Consider the following 25,288-nt stretch of genomic DNA (forward strand, 5'->3'; position numbering starts at 1 on the left):
CATGCGGCCGTTTTTCGGCGATTTCGTCCTTCAAACGGTGCAATAACACTATGTCATAGTCGCTGTTGATGGTCCTTCCTTTTCCAAGGTAATCAATGAATATTATTCCATGCGTATCCCCAAATACAGACGCCATAACCTTGCCAGCCGACTGTTGCGTTTTCCCACGCATCGTGTGCAGTCCACTCGGATGACTGTCGATTGGACTTCGGACTGCAATGATGGAGCCATGTTTAATCCATTGTCACATATTGATGCAAAAACTCGAGTTTATTTTATTTGATCATCTTTAAGCACTGTTCCGAATCATCAACTCGTCGTTGTTTTTGGTCAAAAGTGAGATAGCGCGGCACCCACTTCGCACAGAGCGTTCTCATACACAAATATTCGTGAATGATTTGATGTAACGTTCAGTTGATATCTTTAGAATGTCTGCTATTTCATTCAATTTCAATTTACGGTCATTCAAACTTATTTTGTGGATGTTTATATGTATCGAACATAATGAATAATAGAAGAATATAGTAACTTTTTTTTAATATAATGCATCTATTCAGTAACTTCATCAGTTAAAATGCACTATATATATTCATTTATTATATGGTGGCTACTGAAACAAAAAGACCATTTTTATGATTAAAATAATGCATTAAAATGTATCGAATATAATGAATAAAATTTTCCCATAAAATGGGTAACGCCTAATAATGCTTATTTATGATATTTTTAATAATATTTTTCATACCAGACACAGAAAATATAAATATATTCTTGATTTATTTCCAATTTTTTCCAATGGCAAATAAAATAATTTATATTGTTCAGACGTTCAAGATATATTTTTATGTCGCGAGAGCAGTTATATTTAAGGTTTTAACGCTGCCATATTGAATGTACATTATTATCTTTCTTACTGTTTTGATTATGATTAGCTTCAAGTTTATTCTCCTGGATAATTGTATAGTTTAAAGGTTTATACATCATAGAATTCCTGAAAAATGAACCGGTGTCTCCTTCGACTTATTTATGTAATAAATCTTGTGACATTAATGTAGATGTTTTGAAATATTCAAAACTATTTTTAATAAAAATCTGAATTGCAAAATGGCACAGTGACATTATATAGCTAGAGGCTATTTTTGTTTTAAATTATATATGTTATAGCTAATTCCACTCATCACCCATCTGAATAATTGCCGTCATTTTGGGACAAAATATTTCATTTAAATTTTTGTGTCCTGTCCTTAGATAATCCTTCTCAGAAATTACTGCAATTAAATTACTGAAAATTGGTAAAATAAGGTCAATCTGATGATATTTTTTATTTTTGTATGAAACTGGAATATATTTGTAGATTATAATTTTGTAATTTTTAATAGTAATAATACTAGTTTAGAATAATAACAGTTTTTGGATATTTGTAGAGTCGGAAGCACATTTGTCGATAGTCTATCCTTTGTTAAGTTAGAGATGCAAATTCTAGCATTATACAAGGACCGAAGCCAAAGGGAGGATTTGGAAGCATTTTCTATCTTCTATTTGCATTTAAAAAAAAAAGCGAAAAAACTCTAAATCTTGAACTATTAGGAGTTATTAAGTCAGCTGTATATGGCACTTCTCATATGTAACTTATTCCAAGATTTCAATTCCTTCACTTGCTCTAACTGGATGCTGCGAAGATTGCTTAAAAGCTCATCAAAAATCATGAGCTAATATATGACCGGTCAAGAACCTTTTTATGTTTAGTTCTTATTGTCTTCGTTGTTGCATTCCCTTGTCAAGTCATTTTGATATAATTTTATATCTCCTTTTTTACTACCTGTGAACATTTATCTTGATTAGACTAGTCACTGCATTCTTCCTAATATATCTGCCATATCCACAAAGTATTTAGAATTATTTCTCTTTTCATAAATTTTAATGGAACGCTCATGTATATTTTGAACAATTACATACATATCTACGCACACACATGTTTCACACTCTACAGTACGATTTTCTACAGTTATCCTAGTAATTGTCAGCATTAAATCATAATCCCTCACCCAGAAAGTTTTATTCAACCCCTTGGCTTTCTGAATCACTACTCAAGTCAATAGATCCACCTCAACTCCACAATTTGTCTAATACTTCTTCTGTGTATCTAACTGAGTTCCATCCAAACCGAAGAGTTTTAATGAAGGTAATCATTCTTTCCACATATCCGAACAATTCTTGCATGTATATCTCTCTCAACCCGCATGTTTATTGTGGCAATTCTTTGCCATACCCCATAATTGAATTTGATTAAATATACAGTGAAGAGAGTAAGATTTAACAGTCTGTGACGATATTGTTTGGCCATCTGATCTACTGTGTATCTTTTTTCAGACCTACTTCGGAAAAATTATATTACAAAAACGCAATTAAACATTTCTTTTATAATTACTGACTAATAAGTTTCAATACTTCACTCTTACAACCAATTACTCTATACTAACATGATATTCTAGAAACTTACTTTATGTTATGCAAGCCACTCCTTAGTTAGAGCAATTGCCAATCCACTTGTCGGCATCTTTTCGACTATGATATGATGCATTGTACATGTAACAATAACTGATAGTTATTCCTAGTTCTTTAACAGCTGATTGTCAAACCAGAGCAAACACCAAGCAAGAATAAGAATAAATCCAACATTACATTGCTTTTTTTTTTCACTTTTCTTTCTAGCATCCATACTAATATTCAGCGCAGCTTCACGCTAAAGTGGTTTCCAAAAAAACCGTAGCAATTTAATATTTAATAGTACCTATACTTACCTCTCTAACAAATTCTACCGATCGGAGGGACCACCATTTCCTCATTCCTGGTCAAAGTCAGTTATGAAAATGAATTTACAAGCCGAAATATACAATATGTTGAGTAATAACTGTGAGTTCACTGCTATTGTCAATAGTGTCAACATTTGAGATATATCTCGATTTCTTAGTATTGAAACTATTGCCGATTTCTTTCAATCTGACGGTATTTCCTCTTATCGCCAAAGTTGCTTAAGCATAACAGAGAAAAAAATAAGAAAAAAAGGAGGTAGGAAATTCCTGCCTTCCTACGTTGAAAGATCTAGAAATAAAACACTGGTTTTCTAAAACTTCGTGAGCAAATTGTTCTCTAATCTCTAATTATATATATATATATATATATATATATATATATATATATATATATATATATATATATATATATATATATATATATATTAAGTAATATTTCTTATAGAAAAACGAAATAAAACAGATAAACTATTAGCTCAAAAGAAAGTTTGTTTTCTATATAATTTTTCTTGAATTAGCTATTTCAATTATATTCAATACATTTGGACACATGATATATTTTGGAATAATATATATTATATGAATATTATATTTATATATAATTAATATAATTATATATAAAAAGGCGCAGATAACTTACTTTGGAAAATAATTGAAAACCTAAATATATTAAGTTTACAGTGTTTATTTATAAGACACATAGATTCACTGTTAATTTTGGTTAATTAAAAATGGCATAGAGCAATCTACAGAACGCTGAAGTACTCGCTGGTCATTTGAAATAAACTTTGAAACTAAACGAAAGTGAATTTACATATAATCCACAGTTCAATGAATATAAAGACTTGACTATTATCTAGAAAAAGGAGCTATCTAACACGAACTGTCATCAACCCAAAGATAATACCAGGCGTTAGTTTAATAACCGAATAGTCCCTGCAAAATTTACTCTGGGAAATATATTATAAAATTTATGTACTTAGAGAACAACTTATTGGACGCAGCCTGAATGTTTAGAGTTAGACAAGAAGAACTATGCTACATTAAAAAAAATAATTCAGTGTACCTCAATTTTTTACCACGATTTTATAGATTTCAGAAAAAAGTATCACCATAGATACATTTGTTCATGATAATAGTAAACTTGCTGTTGCAGACTCTAGCAAAGCTCTGTCGGCATATTAATAAATGGAGCAAGTGGAGAAACATGAAGAATAAAACTAACGAAAGCTAATTAGTGCATGCTTCAACTATAATGAATCAAATATACCAATAACAAAGAATAGATCAATATCGATGCAAAACTCCATTTGAATGAGCACATTAATTAAGAAGAAATGAAAAGAACTCGAATTCAATTATAGGAAAATATATTCGTTAATAGGAAGAAAATAAGACGCTGTTGTTCAAGCTAGTTCTAAAGACTATATCTAAAAGCGATGTTTCGATAAGTAATATAAATAATAAACACATAATTTTTTTGGAACAATGTTCTAAGGGATGTTGTAGATGCATTCGGATGTCATAAGACTCATTACCTACACCGGAACCTTCAAATATCAACTGTCACTCAGAAAATAAAAACAATCGCACAGAAACATGAGGCCCTATTCTCGTGTTAACGCAGAAGTATTGCAACCCTTGGATTACGCTTGAGGAGGGCACAGATCATGCAATCCAATCATATCAGATTATGGAGTATGTTGAACTGTTTTTAATAGAAATATAGCAGTAAGAATTAATTCATGAACATTATTAGATCGGAACAAATTATGAATTAGCCGATAACCCGTATTAATTCAAAAACATGTATATATTACATATTTATTCCCAATTACTACGATAGCTAATAACAACAATACTTTGTTTAATTAAATGCAACAACACTATCCGTTTCCAACTAAGTTTAACGTTATATACGAAAAATATTCCATAATTCCTCAACAATTACACATTTTCCGCTAGATGCCATTCGCATTACTATATATTATATTGTAAATGTTTATCATTTTAGTTTTATTTATTGAAGTTATTTAGGTTGTTTCGCTTAACTGTTTAAATTATAAATAACATATTGTGGTATCACTAAACTCATTGTAACATATCAATTCAAATTGATATGTAATCAATTCTATATTGAAGAACATTTATTTTTGCTGCCATGTCTTGTTTCGCTTTTATTCTTTCGAGGTATTAAGCATAAAAGTATTTTGGTAACATTCAAATTTGTATCACAAATAAGTTAATAAAATCTTAAACAATTGCATTGTACGTAGCCTGAATGTTTAGAATTAGACAAGAAGTATGTTACAATAAAAAAAAATTTAGTGTACCACAAATTTCTACCACGATTTTATAAATTTTAGAGAAAAGATCACCATAGATAGATTTGCTTATGATAATGGTTAGCTGGCTATTGGAGACAATAGCAATACTCAGTCTGCATACTAATAAATGGACCAAATGGACAAACATAAAAACCAACAAAAAAAGGAGCACATAATTTGAAATGTTACTATAACAAAGGATCACTGAAGTTAAGATAGTTCTCGCGCACGTAGATTGTTGGATTCGATCTTCGACATCAAAGAAAAAACAAAATTGTTGTTTTTATTTAATTTCGAGCATTTTCATATTTATTCACCTTCTAAACCTTCCCTGGACTTCCACAAATAATTCAAGACCAAAATTATCTAAATCGGTCCAGCCGTTCTCGACCTTTATCGAGATTAATGAACGGATTGATTTATATATATATATATATATATATATATATATATATATATATATATATATATATATATATATATATATATAGATTATATAGATAGATTGATAATAACCACAATATTTTGTTTAATTAAATAGAACAACACTATCCGTTTCATGCTAATTTTAACATTTTATACGAAAAGTATCCCATAATTCGTCAACAATTACACATTTTCCGCTAAATACCACTCGCATTAGTACATATTATACATTATTTTGTAAATGTTTATTATTTTAGTTTTGTTTAATGGAGATATTTAGATTGTTTCGCTTAATTGTGTATATTATAAGTAATATATTGCGGTATCACTAAACTGATTGTAACATATCGGCTCTAATTAACATGTAATCAGTACACAAGAATATTTATTTTTATTATCCTTTGGTAACATTCTAATTTCTATCACAAATGAATTAATAAAATCTTAAACAATTGCAGTTACACGAGAAAATGTAACCTCTACTAGGAGTGTTATTAGGACTCAGATATATACATATATATATATATATATATATATATATATATATATATATATATATATATATATATATATATATATATATATAATTTTAGCCGTATTTTTCGATTTTTATCTTATTTTTAGAATTCCAATTAATAAGACAATTAAACAAAAACTGAAGCTTTAATATTTCATCGATTAGTTCATTAAATTTAGAACGAATATTCCTTTTTAACTATTATATGAACCATTGTTTGATCATAAAGAACACCGTGCTTATTGATTTAATAAATATAATATATAAAGACAAAAAACTTTTTCACCTAATTTGATGCCCTTAGAATTTTAACAATCCAATTAAACGGCTAAACGAATAGAGAATGTTAATGTTCGAAATTGTCCGAGAAAAAATAAACCATTAGTTGCTACCTTTAGACAAGCGCTAATTGTTATTTATTAAAAAATTATTGTTTGGAAGAAATCGATGAAATAAAAAATAGATAAATGGGTTTTTAACGATCAGGAAAAAATATATAATTTGTATCCTGGCCTATTTGAGGATAGAATAAAGACCGTTGTGTATTTTAACGTTTCAGGTTGAATTTGTGGCGGACACCTTGAGACTCAATTTACTGGAATTGGGTAGGTCAGGCAGCCATCTTATCCAGGTCGCCGGGCGGCTCGATTACAAGTGTCCGACCGGTGAAACTCACGATCCCGTCACGTTCACCACAAGGGAATCGCATTTGGTAAGTCCATTTGTCTGCCGTATTACTATTACTACCTGCTTTATCCTAAATTTATATGGAAATTCGAGCCGGACTTACTCGGATCGTTGTTAACTTAATCGACAAAAAAACCGACCGGTTTCGATGGCGAATAATGAGAGGTTAACATTGAATTGTACCTCATCAGGACCTGAGGGAACCGGGTATTGATGGGGGATATAGCCCACATTATTTACAGCGAATTTAGATGGTTTAAGAATGGAGTTATAAAAATTGTAGACCAATTTGATAAAATTAATAACAAGAGCTGTATGAGTACCTAAATGTTGTTTTTTTTAATGACTATGCTGCATAGAAGAGAATTCTATAAGAGTTTATTTCTTACTAGTGATCGCACTGTGGTCGAAATTCGAGCATAATATACTAATTATTCATGTTTATCTCATAATGGAGCAAAAGGACTAATTTGAAATAATATGTTACTAAAAGTTGACATCACAATATTTTCAATATTAGAAATAATATTAATTAAAATAATAAGTGTCTAAATATAATATCTGAATAATACATGTTTGTATTACTTCATTTAATTGATGTTTGACTTTAGTATGTGTATTAAAACAATAACGAACACAACTTAAGTTTTACAATTTGGAACTGTATGTTAAAGGAATGTAGTTACAATCATTAAATTAAGTTTCGATTCTCCATAGTTTAAGACTATAAAGTAAATAATCAAAATAATTGATACGAGGTTCAAAGAATAAAATATCATATAGTTACTTATTCTATTCTAATCATAATACCTTAATATTTATCAATGCTTTAAAATATTTACGAATGTACTGTTAATAATTCATAATTTATTCCATTTGTATTATGTGCTCCATCTATGCAAATTAAGTATATTACCTAAACTATATTAGAAAACAATAAATACAACATGTTGATTAGAATAATATTTTCTTTACCTAAATATTTAAATAAAATTGTATTGTTCTGTGCTTATTTATTTCACTATTTGATCTTACCCTTGCAGATAGCTCATCTTTAGTTTGTCTTCTATGGTTTTCATTTATCTAAAGCTCCCTAGTTTGTCTTATGTCCCAACTAAAATTTTATGGAACAATTTAATAACTATTAATTAATATTCTATGAAATATCTCTTGATGCACAAATTAACGTATTTATTACCTGCAATATTCAGTTACTGCGTTGTGTAAGAAATGTAGTTACTAATGAAACCTGAAATTAATCAGAAATGAAAACTACTAATATGTATAGAAAAATCTTGACAACCAATATAATTACCTATGTCCCCAGACCCATATCTATTAATGACAGTCATTAAGTAAGAAAAATTTATCTTTTTTTTTTCTTTTCCTTCGCAAAACATGAAATTAAATCAATATTGTGATTTCGAAAATCCAAATATCTTATAAGCGAAGAAAATAGACGATGCTTCTATTTTGAATCTTAGTTAATCTATGTTGTGGTGAAATTTTCACATAAGTCGCGTTTTTCTTACACAGCTTTATATACCTTCTGATAAACATTAATTTGTATTATCTACAATAAATGTATAATATAACATTATTTTTAATTTATTTAATAAAGTTTTTCAAAAACTTTTATCCTCAGCGAGATTCGATCCTAGTACTTTATTATTGGCGAGCTAAGCTGTTAGACCGAAGGCTACTTGCTGGGTTTGTTCATATGTTTTCTGTCATAAATCTGACGTCTGCTCCAGATTGCTTGATTTGGACGTTTTTTTCATATTGTTGGAATATATTTATTTGTACGGCATGTTTCACCAAAATATTAGGCCTAAAAATTCTTTCTCGATATAAGCTTTACCCATGCCAAATTTTGCGCCTTCAGGTGCCCCCTTTTCTTTGAAAAGAGACGCAACATTTTTGCTAAACCAATTAATATATAGATAGATGGGTTAAACAACAGTTCTATCTTTACTTTGAGCGTACAACGGCATTTTGTTTCCTCAGTGATTTTTGAATTTCCCGAGATTTTAAATGCATTACTGCTACCTTCAACTTCCATCTATTAATACATTACTGTGAGATTTTGATCAAGCTGCGCCATTTTGTTTGTGTTTCAATGTGGCGTTATTTATTGCGCAAAAACACAACCAAATAATGGCTTGAAACATAATCCCTATAGTAGGATTTTGTCCAGGATATGTATCAATAATTTCTATGGTTAAGACGTCGTTTGCCGAGTTCGATTGTAGTTGTAGAAGGCGCAAATGACGCCAGACATTGCGGTTGCCTTAAGATGATTGTCGCGCTAAAAATTTTGGATTAAATAGCAGATAAGGAATGATATTGGACGATCGGAGAATGAAAGTACGTGAGATGAGGAATCACAAATGAGCAAATAGATCACATTTTACATGAATATTGGATACATCATAAAACCACAGGGATCAAGACACATACAAGGGTGATAAAATATTTATGTCGAATGAAGAAGTCAACATTAAAAAAACCTCTATATTCCTGTGAAAACCTATATTTGGAATGGATAAAATTTAAAAAAAAAACCGGACACCAAATGTATTGAGTGAAAACAGATTATATTACGAGATAGCAGAAAGGTTTTAAAATCACTGGGTGAAAAATATTTAATTATGATTACATTACCAGCATCATTAATTCATAGTCATATCTAGGGGAGAGTATCTTCTCAACCAATACGCTGTTAATGGAACCACAGGATTTGCTTAGGGCAGTGGACGAAAATACTATAATCTATAAGCTTGCAGATGCCTGACTATAATTGTCTCGTGGTTATACAAAAGTATTACCAAAATAAGCGCTCAAAATAGTCGTGATCTTAGTTTTGATTGTATATAGTCTCTTCCATCGACACTATTATTTATTGAAGAATAAGAAGAAGTCAGGTCTACCGCACCAAACTATCGATTTGGCTTATAAATTTAGACGTAGATTTTTTAAATTTCTTTTCCAGTTTTACTGATACCAAATACTTAAACTCCTGCTACTGGAATTCCTCCAAATCCTTCCATTGCGATAAAATTTCGTTAGGATTAGCAATAGCAAGAAATCCCTCTGTTTTCATTGCTTAGGTCTTTTTTGATTAAAGTCATATTACCCTGAAATGCGGAATACCTCGTAATACTTAGGGCAGTGGACAAAAATACTTTACTAAATCTATCGCATCCTGAAGCTTGCAGATGCCTAACTATAATTGTCTCGTGGTTATACAAAAGTATTACCAAAATAAGCGCTCAAAATAGTCGTGATCTTAGTTTTGATTGTATATAGTCTCTTCCATAGACACTGTTAATTATTGAAGAATAAGAAGTAGTCAAGTCTACCGCACCAAACTACCGATTTGACTTATAAATTCAGACGTAGATTTTCACAATTTCTTTTCTTGTTTTAATGATACCAAATACTTAAACTCCTGCTACTGAAATTCCTCCAAATTCTTCCATTGCGATATAATTTCATTAGGATTAGCTATAGCAAGAAATCCGTCTGTTTTCATTGCTTAGATCTTTTTTTATTAAAGCCATATTACCCTGAGATGCGGAATACCTCGTAATACTTAAGGCAGTGGACGAAAATATTTTACTAAATCTATCGCATCCTCAAGCTTGCAGATGCCTAACTCTAATTGTCTCCAAGTCTCGTGGTTATATAAAAGTATTACCAAAATAAGCGATCAAAATAGTCGTGATCTTAGTTTTGATTGTATATAGTCTCTTCCATAGACACTATTAATTATTGAAGAATAAGAAGTAGTCAAGTCTACCGCACCAAACTACCGATTCGGCTTATAAATGCAGACGTAAATTTCCACAATTTGTTTTCCAGTTTTACTGATATCAAATGTTTAAACTCCTGCTACTGAAATTCCTCCAAATTCTTACATTGCGATATAATTTCGTTAGGATCAGCTATAGCAAGAAATCCGTCTGTTTTCACTGCTTAGGTCTTTTTTGATTAAAGCCATATTACCCTGAAATGCAGAATATCTCGGAAGGAATACTTGAAGTTCCAACACCGTTAACATATTCATACTGATATTTTAGAATACTTTTGCATAATTGCATCCACTTCTAATGCCGAAAAACAGCGGCAGTCAATATATGTGTCTAGTAACGACTCTCAGTCTCACTCAAGTGAATTCAAAAAATACTTGAAACAGTATAACAAAATGTTAGGAAAATAACAAGAACTTAACAGATTAGAAATAATAAAATATTATTAAACAAATAGATGTAAACTGTCATTCATTTGTCCATATTCAATGCACCCTAAAATTTAGTTACAGTCAAATCCTATTTAAGGCTAATGGTTCTTAAAGGTCATCCATTACAAAAAAGAGCACTGCGTAGGGTTTTGAAAAGAATGTGCGATGTAGTGTGAAAGTGGAGAACGACTGAAAAATGTAATGAAATATTAAAAGGAAATGCAGTAAAATAAGCATGGAAACAGTGCAGGAAGCTTGATGTAGGATTCATCTCGTAGTGAGCACGAAAAACACAACCAAATTAATATCTACGTTATGTTTCTGAAATGGCCCATCAAAATTGGTAGAGCTTGGATAGTAAGTTTTGATGACACAATATATCGCCTGATTCGGTTTAACAACCAAACACCACAGAAGTTATTCACCGATTACATCATGGTTCTGTCCAGAAATGGCGAATCATTAGCAATAACAAAGGAGCATATCTTGTTTAAGTAAGTTAAAAAAGCTTAATTATATTTAAAAAAAGCCACGTACTTTTGTTTTGAGAAACCCTTCAAATAAATTATAATAATGCTCCTACACTGACAAATTACTGTGATCATAAATAATAACAATTTAAACAACATAGATTTTAATTATTTATAATGAAAAATAGAAATACCAAGCAGCGATAAAAGCGAAAAAGCGAAAAAGCTTATGAGAATGAAAATAAGAGGATGAAACAGTGAGAGCCAAAAGATATTGGACAAGTTATGCGACTACAATGATTTTCATGTATAAATAATTCATTATCTAAGTTATATTTAAGTGTGGTATATTTTATGAATCTAGTGGTCGTATCTTTATATTGGTCGTTGACTATTGAACATGAGAAACAAAAAGAAACACATATTTGTTCTTAAAAACTCAATATCTGAATAATTATTGCTATATATTCATAACTGTTGAATAGGCCATTTCCCCACAGTATACTAATAATCAAAAAGTAATAAAAAAACAATGACGCTGAAATGGGGTTTTGTCATTTCACGTGATATTTTTCATGTTATGTTCGCTGGTACAGACATTGAGCCTTCTAGCATTCTTCACTCATGATATAATTCGCACTGCAGAATCATATGGCTTGAGAAGTAATGAAGAATGACAAAATTATTGGCAACTGATGGATCGCTTGCTATTGCAAATTTTAACGGAATCCAGTTAGAGCAAGAGCAGGAGTTCAAGTATTTGATATCAGCATTACAGGAGAAGTAATAGCATCTACTGCCGAAGTAATAAGCTCTATTAGCCAAAGCACAGGGCTTTTGCTTCTCTGAAATGGAGCCTGTAGAAAACAGGATATCAGGTGACATCAGGACAGGTGAGAGACAATCAATACTAAAATCCTCTTCTTTCGAATCCTATTCGAATCTTACCAATCGTTCTGTATGGCTCCGAGATTTGGATACTCTTACAATCATCTGTAAGTTTAAGATGATTCAGAGGTCATGCCTGAGGCACATTCCACATGTTTCTCTCCGAGTATTATGAATTGAGTCATTCGTTGAAGATGCGACAATCGGAGACACAAATCACAACTGTTTGAACATGTCTATCGAATCAAAAGTGAAATAATTCCTCACAGAGTTCTGTGGCGAAATGGATCTTTTGGTCAGAAGATACCGTGAACGACTCCGAACAAATCTTGGACTAAGGTCATAGAAGACGATCAAAAAAGAAGGATACACCAGCAGCAGCATATTAACTGAAAAGTAGACACTCTCTCCAAGCGTGGTTATTATGACGACCACTTCACTAGATTTGGCACCTATTATATCTGATATTTTTCCTATATCTGGTAGTAATGTAAAATTAATACTTACATAAATATACGTATCTTAAAAGTAGAAAAATTTTGGTTAAATGATTGTAATTAGTTAAGTAACATTTTAAAAGAAATTTTATCAAAAAAACGGGCAAATAATATCAGCGTTTTTAAAAAAAAACACTCAGAAAGAATCTAACATTACAAACTCGTGTTTGCATAATTTTATTTCGTAAACTTTATCGATCAATCAAAATTTTCCCATCAATCAAAACTCATTAGCGAGAAACTTTTAAATATTCAATATAAAGTTTTTATATTGTCAATGTTAGAGTTCGATTTTTATTTGCCTTCAATGTATATCAAATACTTGTTGAATTTTATAAAATCCTTATATATCCGAACATTTTCTTTTCTAGGTGCTGCCCACATGGAATGCGAAGAAATCTGGAAATATTTCGTTTAAATTTCGCACCAACGAAGCGAACGGTTTAATTCTTTTTAGCTCTGGAGCACCCCCTAGGGTAAGTATGATTTAAAAAGCTCTGTATAATTATATTTTTAGAGAGTTATCTAACGTTAATCTGATATTATATAATCTATAAAATAAAACAGCCAATGAAGGTCATCGAAATTTAGTACGTGACAACGTCACAATGTTGCCGTATCAAATATGACTTTTGGTTTATTTTTACTCTAACAACCGAACAGTAAATGTAAATAAAATAACAAAACAAAAATAAAGTTACTAAATACAATTTATTTTGGCATCGTAGTTCATCTAATGCTTATATTATCGAAGGACTTAATCTACGGCCGTAATAGTTTGAAGGCTATTATATTTACAGCGAACTCTTTTTCTACACCAGCTATGGAGTAGATTTCTAGGCGCATTTTTTATGTAGTGGTAACCCTGGGGGTCTAATCCACCTAATTATATTGGTATTTTATCCATGTAATGTACTTTGCTTTTATTAAAAAGCATATTTACGTTTAGTTATTATTTCCTCTAATGCTGATTTTCCTTGTCAAGTCACTTTAATATCAATATACATGTCCTTCCTGTAGATTATTCTGTTGCTACATGTGTACGTTTTTAAATACGTTGTATTACGTTGATAAAATTAAATTTAATCACTGCATTAAACTGAATTACTGAATTAAATTCTCCCTAATGCATTTAGCTTACCTGCAAACAGTTAATATTATTTATCTGGCAATACATTCTATATAAATGCTCATGTATATTGTAAATAATTGCATATATATCTTTAAACACAAATGCTTCACACTCTACAATACAATTTTCTACATCATCATATATCAGTTCATATCTTGCATTAGTTATATATTCAACTTTTTCAATTGCACATGAAGAAAATTTCAATCGACCACTGTTACTTCTTGAGTAAATATTCAAGTCAGTAACAAAACTCTTAACTTCTTATCTATCTAATATTTATTTTCAACTTATTTTTTCTGTGTTTGATGGAGTCCATACAGACTAAACGTGCTATTGTAGACAATTCATTTTCCCACATATACAAATAGTTCTTGCTTGTATGTCGTTTTAGACCTGCATGTCCATTATAGTAATTCTTTGCCTCTCCCTATATCTATTTTATTGGATTGAATATAGAGTAATAAGGAGGAATAGATAAAGCTCTATGGCCATATTGGTCTACCATCTGATTAAAGAACGCCTGAAAAAAGTAAATTATGTGAAACGCAATCAAATATTTAATTTGTATTTACCAAGTAACAATTTGGAATAATTCACTCTTTAACATGGCATATTCAATACCAACATCATAGTAATTTAGATTTTGCATAAAAATTAGTATTCGTCTTAGGTCTTTAACAGCTGATTTTCAAACCAGAACAAGAGCTTGTTATGGTTCTTTTTTCCATGATAATCGCCATTGGACTTAGATAGAAACACTCTGCTTCAGGACTAAAACCATTCCTATTTCCAGCATGGAGAACAATATATCTGTAATACATTATTAAAAAATATTATGACTATCAAAGCCTAATGAAATATTCCAACTCTAACATTTTTCCTCCAACTTTTGTTGTCTTTACACTGTTTTTTATAGATATCTCTTTTATCTTCTCTCATCTCTTTTTATTAGCGTCGTGCCAAGAGTGGCCCAATGTCTTATAAACATAAACTGAAATAATAAATCTTACTTAAATTGGTCATATGCTTTTAAAACATTTAAAATAAAAAAATCCTTTAAAAGCAATGTCTGGTCTTTATCAGACCTCTTCGTGGCTTTACACTATTTAAATAATGTGTCCTAACAGAGTATGAAGGAAAGCCTTACATCTCTCAACAAGCTGCATATCCCTATATTTTATATAGATACTTCCAATACTAACAGTTTGATTTGAAATAATTTCATTAAATGATATTTGTATTAAAAAATTACTCTTGATTTTAATACATTTTATAAATCAAGATGATCTTGATTTGTTACTCGCTACGCTTTCTGTTTGGTGGATCCTACATTATATTCTATTCCATACTCCGAGAGGTTTTAGCCACAGTGCTTATATTAATATTAGGTACAGGTACAACACTAAAATATTCCCGATAAAACCATAGCAACTTAATAATTAATATTATCAATATTTATCTTTCTAACACTTAATTAGTCGAAGTAATTAATGAGGGACACCATTTTAGAACATATAATTATTATCACTAAGTTTTTGCAGATTAGAACTAAGAATTTTGAAAACCTTTGGCAACATTTTCGACAAGTACCAACGTAACACAAATCGATTTTATAGACTGATTCAGTTACTACGTATTCTTTTAACTAGGAGACTTTAACTAGTAAAATGAGAAGGAAGATTCCGCTCCTAGTTAGATAAAATTGAATTTAACATTTTTACAAACTGCATTTGGCAGTATATTCAACGTCATCAATGATGTGCATTGGCTGTTTTATTGGAAGGACTATATGTCTGTATTGTCGTTTCTGTTTTATTTTTCTTCTTTTCTTTCCAGTATAGGATTTACAAAGGTAAATGTTGTGAGGCTAGAGGAATATTTTTATATCTCGTACGTAAATGATATCGCTTATTATTAGTAAAATCAGCTTAATCAGTGATATATAAAGTAAAGCTAGGTGCTCGAAAAACTTTATTAGTTGATATTTTACACCACAATTTGCATTCTAGTAAATATATGTGATGTTTTCTAATATATCTCTCATTTTATTTAGACACAAATCCCCTTCCCGGTTTTACACCCATTTGTTTTCATGTTTTCTCAGCTATGGGAATTTCAAATATTCCGCACACTGCTGAATAAGATTATGGCGACATGGCTGTGAGTCTGTCTGGAAAATCTATTTTATGTTTGTCATTTTCTTTATATATAGAGACAGTATTGAATTTCAAAAGAATTTCAAAACTGATGTAGTTAAATGCAATATATACTTAAAATAATAGTATTTAAATATATGTTAATTAAATTTTATTTAGAGCACCTAGACCAACCATTAATTTACTGGTAACAATTATTATTATAATTTACACTATAGTCTATCTAGCGACAATTCATAGTTCCATTCTCACACCTTATATTCCTTCACTCACACTTTATCAGAGAATTTCCAAGGTTCTTCAAACTGCGAACAGAGGGTCATTCATGCAGTAGCTGAAACACCTTTGGGTTTTCGTGGAGGTGCCTAGCTTCAAGTTTTCCAGCGAGCTTATTGGTTTCTTGACTGTAGGAATTTCCCGGTCACGATGAAAATTTTCATTTCATACATTCCAAAGTGCGTCCACTACGTTACGCTATACTTTCATTCGGAATACTTGAATTTTATTTATACTGCTATGCCGTTTACAGCCCCACAGCTTTATACTATATACTTACTGAAATCAATATGAAAAATGTTTAATAATATCACAAATCAAACCGACACCATGAACTTGATTCATGGGTCAATCAATTATAGACTTTACAAATTAAAATTAACTTTTTATTAGCTAAATGCCTTTATATAATTCATATGTACTGATGTAGTCTGTCGGCTTAATGGTTCGATGGGAAACACATTGGTATAGTCTTTCTTCTCTTAAATGAATTCCGTACAGAGCATTGTCATTCATTTTATAATTGTTTGTAACTTTCTCTAGGAAGAGTGTAAAATCTTGCAAGGAACAGTCATCTCAGTCAAGCCTATAAGCAACTGGGTAACACCGAGTTGTCTCTACTTTGGTTACTTGCCCGTAGTCAGAGAAAAAGGGATAATTTAGTCTAGAAACTAAAAAAAAACGACTGTTTAAATATTTTCGAAGTATAACCCTTCAAGAATATATATCTAAGAGGATTTTTTAATATTTAAATTGTTTTCAGAGATACAGCTGTTTTAGTTACCCGATCGGCTCGTAAATATCCAGGAACTTTATGGAATTCTATTCTAAAAATTTAAAAAAATTGATTTTCTTCATATATTCAAAGCTTGAGTTTATTATTAAAAAATTTAATTATTTTTGGAGATTTAGCTTTTAGTGACATGACATCTAAAGACCTTAAAATTTGGTTGTTCCTTTGCCTTTTCCTCAAATACTCATCATACATTTTAAAGAAATTCTAATAGATCCATCTGTTTTAAATTTGGTGCGAGTCTTCTCTATACATACTTTTTTCGTACTTAAGTACTGATTTTATTTTTTGATACGAAAAAAAAATGTATAAATAAGGCTAACTCCAAATTTCAAGTAAATTGGTAAATTTCTAATAAAATAAAACTAATAAAGCGCTCTATCTATTTCAATTAAATCCTAATTACTAAAAATTAATATTTTAGCTGATTATTATTAATACATAACAAGGAACATAAGTTAGTACGTCGAAATGAACCTTATATAGAATGAACACGATACTAATAGGACAATATTGAACTTAAGCAAAATGAAAGATTTAGTGACGAAAGACCATGAATAAATAAATATCCAACTTCCAGAAGTAAAAATAGAATTAGCAAAATGATCTAAATGGCTAGATATTGAAAATGAATATAATAGAAGCAGAACAAAATTAATGACAGAATTACACAAACAATGAATTTATACTAATCACAGAACAGTGAATTATAAACAAAAAAAGACTGATAAAAGTAACACAGATGGATAGAATGACAACACTGATATAATAAGGGTCCTCAAAATATAAAGTCATTAGAAGATTATATAAAAAACCCCTACTAGTAGCTGGCGCCACTTACAGCGTAAGAGACAAAATATAGAAATTGAATTAATTAGATAAAACAGTGGTACATCACAACAAATCACCGTTCAATAGAGACAAAATTCCCATGGGCCAGGCTAACGATTGATACTTTATATTGAACCACATTATACTATTAACGATAGTAATAAATAAAGAATTCAAATGTTTTCTCTAGAAAATACAATCCTGGAACTATAATAAATGGAATGCAGAAAGCAAACCCATACTATCAAATAAATTCGTTTTATATATAAACCACTATAATATCATTAATGGTTCTATCGTCTCTGTATAACTTCGATTAGCGGTCAATGAGTCAACGCATGTAACTTAGTTTCTACGACAGTTGCTGGAATCTGATAAATATATATTTCCCAAGTTGTTACTACATGCATCAGATCTTGGGAAAGTTGCTGGCTGTTGATTAGAGTAGGGAGTATTTCCCTAGTAAAAGCAAAGACGACATGAATAGACCTAAAGCGAACCATGTTCCTAGTCTTTAATCAATGCAACATTTGAAGGAAGTTTAGTGTTCGAGACATTTAACACCATCCATATATTATCGTCTTTATTTAGATATATTTAAAATTAAACCATGCACATTGGTAATTTTGAGTTTTATTGCAAAATTTTCAATTCGTAATAAAAATAATGGTAAAAGTAATATATTATACGAATGTTATATTCAGTGAATAATGAGAATTTTATAACACTTATAACGTATATTTGTTATTAATTTTTACTACATTTTCAAAAACAAACTGCCTCATTTTTGTTACCCTATGTTTTCTTTAAATATTTTAGAGTGTCCTTTTAACAGACGATGATTTATCTAGACTGGACCCACAGTTTAATGTGGGCTCCAAACCACGGCCCTCGCTATTCAGCCCACGGACTAGCCAGTAGTCAACTTAGAAAACATCCCAAAAGACATCCGGTCCAGCCTGGTTACTGCCATGACTCGGATGATTTTCCTTCTTGAATAATTGCACTCTTGCCTTGCCTGGATAATCACAATTATAAATAATCACAAACATAAATTTACAACCGTGCCCCAGTGGGATTCGAACTCGCGAATATACCAACAGTAGGACGACCGTCTTGGCGCCTTCACCATTGCCCCAAGCAATATGGCAAAATGCATATTTTTACATAAATAGATTACTTAAACATGTGTTAAATATGTTGATAAAATGATTTTACAAGATTATTAATCATTGGAGAGTTGGAACAATTAGAGAAGAAGCAGCGAGTTGGGGTACCAAATCTATTGTGACTTTTGCTTTTTGTGAAATATCTCAATTGTCTTTTTAGTATACACATTTAGTACTTCATGTTCGAAATCAGATATCAGATTTTAATTTTTATTCGACAAGAATCAAGTTTTGTCCAGATATTGAGATTGTGTAGACATTGAAAATATGGGCTAATCTGTTTCATAAAAGTTAATCATATAAAATTTCTTAGAATCGAAACTTCCCAAAGGATGAAAACTATCTATGAAGACTCATTACATGCTTAAGAATAGAGGGACAAAACAACCACGAATCGTTGAATTCATTGATTTGGACTTTCGCTGGAAGACAATTATATTCTTAGAAGAAAATCGTTGATATTGCAACATTTTTAGCTTCTTTTAAATGACCTCCAAGATATCTTTAATACGGTTTCACCCACAAGTTTGAAATACTTTCGAATCGTTATATTTCATATGTTATCGCGACAGCTTCACATATTAAGATACTTTTTGATGTTTTGTGTTCCTATAAACTAATCAGCCATAATCATGAAGAGTCAAGGAAGGTCAGGGAATTCTCTCGATATGAATACCTTTGTAGTAATGTAACACACATTGTGTCTTTAGATTTTAGTCTGAAGATAACAATAAAAATTCTATACTTTTATTGTTCTTCAAAAAATCAACTATTAAAAACCACCATCACACTAAGTGACCATAAAGCAAATGATTTTTCTCTTACCTATATAATTATCCCTATAGCAAATTCATTGCCATTCATACATTGCCGACTTCATATCGTTTTCCCAATTCATCAAGAGAGCAGAGAAAGATTTAAACCAGACTCAACCATTAAAACATTTAACATCACCCAAACATTAACGTCTTCACTTACTTTTAAAATTAAAATATTAATATTAAGTATTTACGATTCAGTTGTGGCACTTTCTCGGTTGGCGCCACTAAATTTCCCGGCCTAGCGAACGTCTAAAATGTCATATTAAGTTTTAGAGACCGCCTCGGCACCCTAATTGAAACAAAAAGCCGCGAAATATATAAGCGTTGAAATTTATTTACTTCAAACTGCCAACCGTAACATCTCATTCGCAGTAAATTAATACAAATTTCATATATTTCCTTTCGAAAGCTAGATGTAATTTTCGTGTAGTTAACTCGCTCACTTAAGTATGCCCTTTATAATTAGCCGACATTTCGGTAGATCGATCTGGAAGACTGTGGGTTTCGAAACTTTGCTGAATATTACAGGAATAAAAAAGTTAATATTTATTGCGGTCGAGGAAATTAATATTTTTCCAGTCTTTTTATACCTAATAACATGCGTTAAATAGATAGTGTCGTCATAGACGTAACAGAAATAGCATTGTCTAATATAGAAAAGAAATTATGGTGTGTCCACTTAGGAGGTTTACAAACCCTTTATTATTCCGAATTTATTTTATTTTCAAATTCGCAATAAAATGTTTCTAAAAATGAAAACCATAAAGTCAAATATATAACAAGATTAAATTGAATTCCTTTCAATTACCAAAATACATTACATTACAAGAGAATTTACATTAATGTTGTTTTCCCAAATGTTCTAGTTAAAAAAAATAGTAACGAGCTCGGTATATTTCCAGACATTTTATACCTAACAACATAACAAATAAACAAATAATTTTAAATTAGCTAAAACTAAATTAAGTTAACATAGTGAGAGTAGGTGGAATGTCATCAGAGATATAATAGAAATAACGCAGTCCAAAAAACAATGAAATTTAGTAACATCAACAAATTGATATCAACTCTAACTCTCTTTCCAGATCAAAGACTTATATTATTTTTCCGAATTTATTTTGTACTTTCAAAGTAATTCCGACAAAACACAATCTAAATTAAAAAAAAGTTGGACTATAGAATCAGTATTTAATAAAACTAGTTTGCTTTGTTCAAATCTGTATTTCGATTGTTAAAATTTAACAATGTTGTTTTGAAAATCAACTTCCCAAACGTTTTAAATAATTAAAATTATTTAGTAGTGATGCTCGATCCAGAAGTTATTTTCGATGATAACAATAACTCCTGGAATATGATGATTGTTCAAGCTGCCCTTCAACATATACCAATGAGAATCGTTTGCGCAGATCTAGCAACAATGTATATATTTTAAATTTTCAAGAATTATCGTCAATTAAATTTAAGTAAAATGAAGCTAGATTTTAATAAATCAAAGATCAATTTATACATAATTTAATAGATTGCTAATTAATCACTTCTTAATCAGCAGCATAAATACAAGTTACATTAATGTTGTTTTAAATGCAGACCTTTAGATTCTTAAACCTTCTGAGTGTTTAAAATAGTAAATTTAATAGTGTTGCATGCTGTTGATGAAGTTATTTGAATAGCGCAAATAACTCCTAGATGATGATGATTGTTCCAGCTATAACCCCAAATATATTCAAAAGGGTTTGAAGCTCCAAAATCATCAAATGTCAATCTCATTCAATCAATTTCAAAAAACAACTTGAGTCTTCTCTCATTTGGTGTCAAAAATAATCAATATTTTCGGTCAAAATAATAATTTGACAAACTTAGATTTATATCAGAAAATAAACAAAATAATCATTATAAGGTATTAAAGATGAATTTACCAATATGACTCTGAAAAAGCTGTTTATCAAAAATATTATATCCGATAAATATTTGAATAACTAATTTTACAACGCTTTAAGACATATTCAACATTTAATAAGATCATTCAAAGACCAACATTCAAATAACATTTCAGAACTTGGGTATATTAGATACTTGCATGTATTATGATCATTTTTTCGCACTAGCATGAATTTATTACCCAGATACATCTAATCAAAATATATTCAAGTACCTAATATAATAAAACATAAAGAAATTTACAGGTTGACTTGTTAGTTCTTAAAAACACTTGTAAGGATCTATTAAAGAACAAAATATCATATAGCCTAACGAAGTGATATCGCAATGATGCCAACAGTTCTCCAGATCTTGCTAGAAATTTTAATTATTTTACTTCATCATTTAACTAACAAACATTATTTCAGACTGATTTATTCGCTGTCGAGATTTACAACGGTCACATCTATATACACCTGGACCTTGGCACGGGACCATCGAAGCAACGGGGATCCCGAAGGAGGATCGACGACGGTACTTGGCACGAGCTGATCTTCAGGAGAACCGGTCGCGACGCCCGAATCAGCGTCGACGGCTTCCACACGGATTTCAAAGTTATGGGTAAGAATGCAAGTAAGTAACAGAGAAATACTTTACCTAATAACCTTAAGTTAATTAAGTTCAGTTCAAGTGCTTTTGTTTCCTTACTCTTTCGTTTCTCTGCGATGTTACTCGTACTATCAACTCGATTATTTTCTCTACTATACCTCACACTGGATTAATTACTTCAACAACACTTCACTTAATATTATTTTAATTGTTGTTTTAAGTTGGTAGATTTAAAAGGAATTCATTAGATATGTTAGGCCTATAAATTACTTGTAAAGTTTTTTTTTAATTCAAAGCTTTATTGTAAAAAATCGGTAAAATGTATTTTATTCAAGGTATTCTCCATCGATAGCCAAGGTATTCTCCATTTTTCCAATCCTTCAGGCAGTTTACGGGCTCTATATCGAAAGAACGGGGTATTTTTGAGGCTATCCACTATTTGACTCGATCAAGATATCTCGAAAAATATAGCCATCAGAAAGAACAAGGTCTGGATAATACTTCTGGGCCTGCAGTTCCCATTTTACTGTTTCCAAGTATGTTTTCACCGGTTTTAGAACATGTGATCGAGCGTTACCATACTAAGGAATAACATTGTTGGGTTTTTGCTCGTATTACAATAGTTTTTACCCAGTTTTCAGCCCGAATGCATCAGTTGTAGTCTATAATGTTCTCTACTAATTATTTCGTCGATTAATGACTTCAAATCCTCGTCTCAAAATGTTTTGGCTATCCGGAACGCTCTTTGTCTTCGATGACAAAATCACCATTTTTAAAACACCTAAACCAGTATTCGCCAGTTCAAATTGATAGAGCTTAGTTGTCATACACTTTGCACAGCATTCGATGAACTTTAATCGCCTTCTTTTTAGTACGGTAAATCTTCTGCGAATGCGATTTCAGACATTTTCGGTGCACTGGAAACACTTTTTTATTTACACTTCGACGAAATGATCCATACCAGAAAGTGAAGATTTTCAGTAAGCTTCAAAATTAAGTTGGTTACAAATGTACACAATGCTATTTAATACACAGTAATACTATCTGATGCAAATGCTTTAAATCTAATTATAGGCCTGACAGAAGGATTATACTTAGTTATTCAATAAGTTCGGGGAGCAAGAGCTTCTGCCAACAGCTGAACTATAAATCCTTTGATATTTTAACGCTTGATCTTTCATAGCACCAAAATCAAAATTTCATGATTTTGAATTTAATTTGATTTGATATTTTTACAAAATAAGTTACAATTGTACAAACATGTGTCAAATGAGTACACACAACATCCAAGAGATATATATAGGGCGTCATTTAATTAATATGAAGACTTGAGTGATTTTATATCAAACCAATACACTAAAAGTAAAGCATGGTGAACGAGGCTTTCAGCTTTCAAGCGAATTTATATTCCTTATGATGCAGATAATGGCTTCCAAACATGACTTCTTTTAACTTTTAAAATCCATTGGATTGAAAGCTATGGCATGGCATGGCATCTAATGTTTAGAGAAGAATATGAAAAAAATTATAAAAAACTATTTCGTTTTTTCATGGTTTTCAAAATAAATTTACTCAGATATATTTCAGTAACCTTCCCTTCTTCGTAATTATATATTTGCGGATTTAATCGATGATATTTTCTGATAAAACCATTAAGCCAACTATTCCTAAGATTATTGGGTTAAAGACTGTATCAAATCGATACATTTACGCCAATAACGAGATTGGGTAAGATCAGATGTCTTCTGGGATGGCTTCTATAGTTGGTCACTCGCCAATTGGTAGGACCTTAGTTCGGAGCTGACATTAAGCAGTAGGTTTAGTCCACATAAACCTCAGTTAGTAAAAGAGAGGCTATAATATAGAAAAGTAAATCGCGTGATTTTCATAATCCTCTTTTTAATCCAGTTTTAACACCATACTTTTTTACTATAAACCAAAATAAATGGTAGGCAGAGCAAACAAAATCTAAAATATATGGTGGACCTATCAAAACCCCCCAGCCAATATCTCTCAATGTTTTCCGAGCCACTAAATATCTGTGTGATCTAGAGTTATCGTAATGTCTATTGAAAAACACTGGTCATTTTTTAACGACCTGTTTCAAAGGGATTAATTTTTGACTGCCCCGTTTGGTCTAGTTTGGTAGTTCATGATGAACAATTGCTTTCGAATCGCATCCAATATCCAGTATAGCCTTTCTTGATCCCACGTGGGCTAATTATTCGTTTCAAAAATGGTTCCATTTGTTTCATTTCAGTAACGATTCGCAAAAGTAAACTGGGTCTATTACATTTTTCGCTGTTAATATATACAGTTATATAAGTGGTTCAAAACTGTTTTATTGTCAATGGTTAGTTCCGTAGCAGTATCGAGATATTACATATGTCAGTATACCTAGATACGTATAAAAATATCATGGACTTTTATTAACAAAATTACATTTTCCCCAAACTTACCTAAGCACAGATAGATTCAAAATTCAGCTTATTCGTCAGATCTAGCTCCATCAAGCTAACCAAACACCACAAAAAAAAGTTTTGAAGCATGGAAAAGAAAAGAACAAATTGAACTTATTGAACAACCTAGTACAGAATGTCAATTAATACTCCATATTGGTAAAAAATATTAACTCCTCAATTACTTACTAGAATCATAATTAATTATGCGAGAGTTATAATAGATATCCTAATTTAAACTTAATATTTTCGTA

General features: G+C 30.7%; 1 protein-coding gene across 2 annotated transcripts in view; it reads left to right on the forward strand.

The window, feature by feature from the left end:
• Nrx-1 (Neurexin 1) overlaps positions 1–25,288 on the forward strand; it is a 341,164-nt gene that overhangs the window by 250,492 nt on the left and 65,384 nt on the right. For both annotated transcript variants that reach the window (XM_076411694.1, XM_076411693.1), the window contains 3 exons: positions 6,643–6,795; positions 13,240–13,344; positions 22,395–22,599. In XM_076411694.1, coding sequence (XP_076267809.1) covers positions 6,643–6,795; positions 13,240–13,344; positions 22,395–22,599 — 463 coding nt within the window. The remainder of the gene's footprint in view (positions 1–6,642; positions 6,796–13,239; positions 13,345–22,394; positions 22,600–25,288) is intronic.

The sequence above is a fragment of the Rhynchophorus ferrugineus genome, unplaced genomic scaffold (genome assembly GCF_030347505.1).
Source record: "Rhynchophorus ferrugineus isolate W39M unplaced genomic scaffold, kcgeb_rfMv2 rfM8, whole genome shotgun sequence".
Taxonomy (NCBI): Eukaryota; Metazoa; Arthropoda; class Insecta; order Coleoptera; family Curculionidae; genus Rhynchophorus; species Rhynchophorus ferrugineus.